Source organism: Anastrepha ludens, chromosome 6, assembly GCF_028408465.1.
Source record: "Anastrepha ludens isolate Willacy chromosome 6, idAnaLude1.1, whole genome shotgun sequence".
Classification (NCBI taxonomy): domain Eukaryota; kingdom Metazoa; phylum Arthropoda; class Insecta; order Diptera; family Tephritidae; genus Anastrepha; species Anastrepha ludens.
In genome coordinates, this window is record NC_071502.1 from 121,850,210 (window position 1) to 121,857,928 (window position 7,719).

At 36.9% G+C, this 7,719-nt stretch overlaps 1 protein-coding gene across 1 annotated transcript; it reads left to right on the forward strand.

The window, feature by feature from the left end:
• Positions 1-3,821: 3,821 nt before the first annotated feature.
• On the forward strand, positions 3,822-7,506 carry LOC128867114 (mucin-2-like). The gene is made up of 3 exons (XM_054108215.1): positions 3,822-3,873; positions 3,974-4,901; positions 4,953-7,506. The coding sequence occupies exons 1-3, from the start codon at positions 3,864-3,866 to the stop codon at positions 7,180-7,182; spliced, it is 3,168 nt and encodes a 1,055-aa protein (XP_053964190.1). The 5' UTR covers positions 3,822-3,863; the 3' UTR covers positions 7,183-7,506.
• Positions 7,507-7,719: the final 213 nt, after the last annotated feature.

A 7,719-nucleotide genomic window follows, 5' to 3' on the forward strand; every position in this document is an offset into this window, starting at 1 on the left:
CAGGAAAATATTAAAAATTTTCTGTAAAATCTAAAATTTTCAGAAAAAAAAATTTAAAAAGTATTAAATTTAAAATTTTACTCAAAACATTTTTTTAATTTTCAGATTAGGTAGGTGAAATGGTTGAAGTGCCGGTCCGGAATTTTTTTTTTCAGATTAAGTGAAAAATAATAAAAAATTAGTACTCTTCATATACAAATTTTAAAGCTTTCACAACATATTTCACAAAATTAAAAAAAATAATTGTTTAAGTAACAATTGGTTTTTATATGAGGACTTAAAATTTTTTATTAAACAATTTTTTCATAAAAATAATCTTCAAAAAAATATTGCTCAGGAAAAATATGGCGAACATTGTAAAAAACGAACTGACTTAATTATGCGACCACAAGTGTACCTACATATAGATATATTCGAATTATCATGCACTTCTTTGCATCTAGATATAATATGTATGTATGTATGTATGTATGTATGAATATGGATGTGAAGGTATTAAATATTTTAAATGTCTGCAATTGAAATTGGCTGAGTTATTTAATGCAGTTAACACTTTTGGGCATTAATTAAATTGTGTATAATGTAAATGCCTACACATGCATACATATGTGTATGCACGTACATAGGTGCTTTGTTTGTTTTTGTAGTACAGGTATACAAGAATAACCTTACAAAAGTATTGCATCTCTACCCAGGGTGTACAGATTTAGAATTTTCTTTGATTTGCATCTTCAACCTACAATTTGTATGCATGCCCCCATTGGTTTGAGGATGGTCCTTATAACGGGTGCTTTTTAAGAGCTATAGGAAAGTTCTAAAAAAACACACGTAAAATTCAGAAAAATGCATGAAATTTTTATTTAAATCGATAGTACAGTCCATATAATTTAATGTTTGAAGATTATTTCATGCAAATATTGACCGCGACTGCGCTTCAAATTTTCCATCCGCTTAGTCCAATTTGGCATACTCTTTCCAATGCTTCCTCCGGTATCTCACATATAAATGCTTTAATATTGTCTTCCAATGCGTTAATTGAAGCAGACTTGTCTGAATAGACATGAGCTTTAACATAGCCCCATAAAAAATAATCTAAAGGCGTTATATCGCACGATCTGGGTGGCGAATTCACAGGTCCCGAACGAACGAGATAAAATGTTCAGCGCATTCGCCTCTCAAACAAATTAGAAATTATAGAGCATACATTTTTCATTTTTACTTCTGCTTAGTTAGTTGTGTGCCCCTAACATATGTAAGTCCAAACAAAAAAATTGTTTCAAATTTTATAGTAACAGAAAATAGAAATAGATTTCGATTGCTGAAAAATTATTAAAAATACAAAAAATGTTTAGTTCTTTTTTTCAAAACTTTAATAGCAATGGAAAATATGGATACATTTGATTGCTGGAAAATGATTATAAATGCACTTTTTTAATTTGTTTTTTCAGTATTTTAATAGTAATAGAAAATATTGATTGACGTGATTGTTGACAAATGATTACGAATATTTTTTATTTTTATTTTAATGGTAACAGTACCAGAAAATATTGATAGATAGAAAAATGATTAGATATCGATTTTTTTAATAATTTTTTTCAGTTTTTGTTTTTGAAATTCTCAAATTTAATTGCTAACAAATAATGATCAATACCACGAGGTCTAACAGCAAAAACCAGTATTCGAATCGGTTGAATGATTTTTGATTTATTGCAGCTTGAAACATAATTTTTCCCCGGTTTTTGGCTTATGAACACAGTCCCTTTGCAAATGTATGCAATTTATGTCTAAAAAAGCCTTCCAGAAGAGGCTAACTGGCGCATTCTGTACATAGTTATTAGCGCACACAACCACGCATATTTTTTATGTTATGAAATGTAGGCGAGAAGAGCTAATTTGCTTGTGTGTGAGCTTCTGTGCCATCAAATGGTGAATTTGAAGAACAAATTTTCGTATTTTTGGCATCTAGGACTAGCTTTACTGATTTTCTTTTTTTTACATATTCGCAGTATATTTCAGTATCGATATTCCGACTAATCTACATAACAACTTCAAACCAAAGTGGCGTACAAAGTTGTAAGAAAAAAAAAAAATGAAAGTGTTTTGTACTCGCACATTTTAATTTGTTTTTAATTTTCTAGTGCAGATCATGGCTTGGGCTTTATATTGTATTTATCTTTTTCTCAATATTCTCATGTGCTAAATAGAATTCGCGCTCTCCTAATAATAATTTCGTTGTTTGCTATTAGTTGCCGAATACCAAACGAAACGGAAATGAAAAGTGCACGGAAGCGGAAATAGTGTAGTAGCATTCAGTAGTGAAGATGATTTTTTAAACTGTATGATGTGCGAGTAATAAATAAGCCAGCAAGCAAATTCGTAAATATATTTTCAGAATTTCGTGAGCGAACTCCAAACACGAATAGTTATGAATATTTAGTTCAATATACGTAGTTGAATATTTGTATAGATGGGTATGTAGGTTAAATGTACGAGCATATTTTGATATAACTTCACGCTGTTCGATTTCATATTTTAGCGGGGGAAATGCGCGAACAAATAATTCACCATACTGGCATGTGAACTGAAAATTGAACGTCAGTCAGTGAACAGATTTTGTGAAATATTGCTTCAGGTTGAGCAAGTTCCGAGAGTGACGATTAATTTAAATATGAAAATTTTTAAAGTTTGTAAATTTAAGCTGTATTCAAATTTGATTGGAATAAATATTTTACAAGTTCAACGTATGGCGTAGCGACGTACCAGGGACAGACAAATTAGCGAGAGAGGGCACTAGTAGGTATACCCCTCTCAACGTACAAGCTGCGTTGGAAAGTTGATAATTTGGGCCGCTGTAACCGCAAATGGGCACTTCCAAACGTTTTCATCGAGCCTGGCGTCAAGGTAAATGCTAAATATTATCAGCAAGTTATTCTTGAGATTGCTCTGCGGTCGTGGACAGACAAACATTTCGGTGGGGGACCATGGACATTTCAACTGGACTCGGCGCCGTCCCACAAAGATCAAGTGCACCAGAAGTGGCTAAAAAATACGTTTCGAACTTCATAACGTTCACACAATGGCGAATCCGATGGATTATTCTCTTTAGACCATTTTGGAGAGCAAGGTCCGAACTAAAAGATTCACCAGTCTCGAGGCGCTAAAAAAAGCAATTGTTCGCCAGTGGGCCAAAATACCTGCAAGTCACATTCAGGCAGCTTCCGATTCATTTTTGGACCGTCTCAAGGTCATAGTCAAGGCAAAAGTTGGTCATATTGAGCAAAAGTAAATTAATTCTTAATTTTGTTTTATTTTCACACATTTTTTACTTTGAATTGAATAAAAGTAATTTTCCAAACTAAATTTATGCCCTTTTTAATTGGTTCCACTTCGAGTGCTCCCTATTTCGTGTACTAATGGTAGTACCTATACTATTAAAAGGCGTGTATAGAACGACTCAGAAAAATTTTCAACCAATTCGGCTCTTAAAGCTGTTTAAGATGTAATCATAAAATTTAACTAAATGATAATGTAAGTAATATATATTTTCTAAACTATACCATATATGTAATCACGTAAATTTGTTTTCCCACAGCAATGCAAATATATTTCTTATCAGTTATTTAGTAATTGCTTGTTTTGTCAGCAGTCTCGAAGTATGCAGTAACTGCTTGTAGAGCAAATGTTACTTTCATATGCGGAACAGAAAATCTCAAGTGTTTTCATACACTTTTCTGCATAGTGAAAAGTAATTAGTGAATCTAAGTCTAATTGTTGTGGGATATAAAAGTTGAAGCTCCATGAATTAGAAGGTAGTAGAAAAGTTTGTTTTGACACATCCGTCCGGCAAAGAGAGTAGTGCAAAGATGAGTCCAAGTAAGTTCGTTTCAAGTTACTGAATTAAACAAAAAAAAAAAGGAAAACACCACTAGACATATATTTTTGATTTCGTTTGATACATTTTCTTAATTTCCAGTAAACTGGTTACTGCTAGTCCTTGCTGTGGCTCCCCAAATATTTGCCGAAGTGGCTCCCGACTGTTCGCTCTTGCGTAATAATGAAATCGTGCCAGACTGTTATAATTGTCAGCGTTATTACATCTGTACAAGGGGTAGAGCCGTGTCACATAGATGCCGACGAGGATTAAATTTTGATTCTAAAACGAACGCCTGCACATCTCCTGAACTTGCAAACTGTTATGTGACTCGGGAGCATAAACCCGATCCGTATGACGAGTCTTATTCAGCTGAAATCTATGAACCATCTTGTGAAACCACACCATCACCATGTGAAACAACAACACCCCCCTGTGAAACAACAACCCCACCCTGTAGAACAACAGCTCCACCATGTAAAACAACAACACCACCATGTGAAACAACAAGACCACCATGTGAAAAAACAACCCCCCCCTGTGAAATAACCACACCATGTCCTTGTAAAACAGCAGCACCAACCACTACAAGCTGTAAAACAACAACACCACCATGTGAAACAACAACACCCCCCTGTGAAATAACCACACCATGTCCTTGTAAAACAGCAGCACCAACCACTACAAGCTGTAAAACAACAACACCACCATGTGAAACAACACCTCCACCATGTAAAACAACAACACCACCCTGCGAAACAACAACCCCACCCTGTAAAACAACAACACCCCCCTGTGAAATAACCACATCATGTCCTTGTAAAAAAACAACTCCACCATGTAAAACAACAACCCCATGTCCTTGTAAAATAGTTACACCATCCACTACAAGCTGTGAAGAAACTACCAAGTCAATAACAACTAAGGCACCAACGACTACTGTGACAACTACAACCTGTGAAACAACAACAAAGACAACTACCAAGTCAACAACAACTAAGGCACCAACGACTACTGAGACAACTACAACCTGTGTAACAACAACAACTAAGGCACCAACGACTACTGAGACAACTACAACCTGTGAAACAACAACAAAGATAACTACCAAGTCAACAACAACTAAGGCACCAACGACTACTGCGACAACTACAACAAAGACAACTACTACGAAGACACCAACGACTACGGAGACAACTACAACCTGTGAAACAACAACAAAGACAACTACCAAGTCAACAACAACTAAGGCACCAACGACTACTGCGACAACTACAACCTGTGAAACAACAACAAAGACAACTACCAAGTCAACAACAACTAAGGCACCAACGACTACTGAGACAACTACAACCTGTGAAACAACAACAAAGACAACTACCAAGTCAACAACAACTAAGGCACCAACGACTACTGCGACAACTACAACCTGTGAAACAACAACAAAGACAACTACCAAGTCAACAGCAACAACAAAAACGACAACAACTGCTAAGAAAACAACTAAAATCTGTGAAACAACAACTCCACCATGTAAAACAACAACACCACCATGTGAAACAACAACCCCATGTCCTTGTAAAATAGTTACACCATCCACTACAAGCTGTGAAGAAACTACCAAGTCAACAACAACTAAGGCACCAACGACTACTGCGACAACTACAACAAAGACAACTACTACGAAGACACCAACGACTACTGCGACAACTACAACCTGTGAAACAACAACAAAGACAACTACCAAGTCAACAACAACTAAGGCACCAACGACTACTGAGACAACTGCAACCTGTGAAACAACAACAAAGACAACTACCAAGTCAACAACAACTAAGGCACCAACGACTACTGCGACAACTACAACCTGTGAAACAACAACAAAGACAACTACCAAGTCAACAACAACTAAGGCACCAACGACTACTGCGACAACTACAACCTGTGAAACAACAACAAAGACAACTACCAAGTCAACAGCAACAACAAAAACGACAACAACTGCTAAGAAAACAACTAAAATCTGTGAAACAACAACTCCACCATATAAAACAACAACACCTCCATGTGAAACAACAACCCCATGTCCTTGTAAAATAGTTACACCATCCACTACAAGCTGTGAAGAAACTACCAAGTCAACAACAACTAAGGCACCAACGACTACTGAGACAACTACAACCTGTGAAACAACAACAAAGACAACTACCAAGTCAACAACAACTAAGGCACCAACGACTACTGAGACAACTACAACCTGTGAAACAACAACAAAGACAACTACCAAGTCAACAACAACTAAGGCACCAACAACTACTGCGACAACTACAACCTGTGAAACAACAACAAAGACAACTACCAAGTCAACAGCAACAACAAAAACGACAACAACTGCTAAGAAAACAACTAAAATCTGTGAAACAACAACTCCACCATGTAAAACAACAACACCACCATGTGAAACTACAACCCCACCATGTGAAACAACAACTCCACCCTGTAAAACAACAAGACCACCATGTGAAACAACAACACCCCCCTGTGAAATAACCACACCATGTCCTTGTAAAACAGCAGCACCAACCACTACAAGCTGTAAACCAACAACCCCACCATGTGAAACAACAACCCCACCCTGTGAAACAACAACCCCTCCCTGTAAAACAACAACACCACCGTGTGAAACAACAACCCCACCATGTGAAACAACAAGACCACCATGTGAAACAACAACACCCCCCTGTGAAATAACCACACCATGTCCCTGTAAAACAGCAGCACCAACCACTTCAGGCTGTGAAACAGCAACCCCACCATGTAAAACAACAACACCACCCTGTGAAACAACAACCCCTCCCTGTAAACCAACAACCCCACCATGTGAAACAACAACCCCACCCTGTAAACCAACAACCCCACCATGTGAAATAACAACACCACCCTGTGAAACAACAAGACCACGATGTGAAACAACAACACCCCCCTGTGAAGCAACAAAACCACCATGTAAAACAACAACCCCACCCTGTAAAACAACATCCTGTCCCTGTGAAACAACAACCTCACCTTGTCCAGAAGTATTGACTGATTACGACTATAACAACAGTGGGCATATTGTTCGAGTGAGAAACTCTTCAAGGGATTGTGTTAACTTGCCTGATAACACCTTCCTGGTACACCGTAGACTTTGTTCCCGCTTCTATGTATGCCAGAACGGGGCTGTGCAGCCTTTGAGATGTCCACTTGGATTTTGGTTTGATCGAGAGTTGGAGACGTGCCGACCTCGCCGAGAAGTAACAAATTGCCGATAGATGACAAAATGTTGTATTTAAAAGACGACCAATTGTAGAAGGACCAAGGAAGCATTAGAAGCACATCAATAGCATATGTGCAAAGTTTTGTTAGTCTGATAAAAATATACCATAACAGCGGTTAGATAACTCGTATGAACCATTAGGCACATACGATGACTGATGCCCTTATAATGCTTTCAGCTTACGACCACCGGTAAATAAAGGAACCACTAAACATTATTATATATATTTCTATACAAACAATATACTATACATATGTACGTACATATCCCCCTATAAATGCAGAAGCAAAATATATTATAACCCGAGCATTCCAAAAATCCAAAATATAACTTTTATTTGGCATCACCATTACATTTCTATTAGCTCCAGGACGTTAATTGTTCATATATATAATTGGCGCTTACACCCTTTATTTGTTGTTTAGCCGAGCTCCTCGTCCAATTTGTGTAATGCATCGATGTTCGCCGAAGGGCTGATGATTATTCCCAAAGATATTTTTCATGACAAAAATACATTTAGAGGTTTGACATT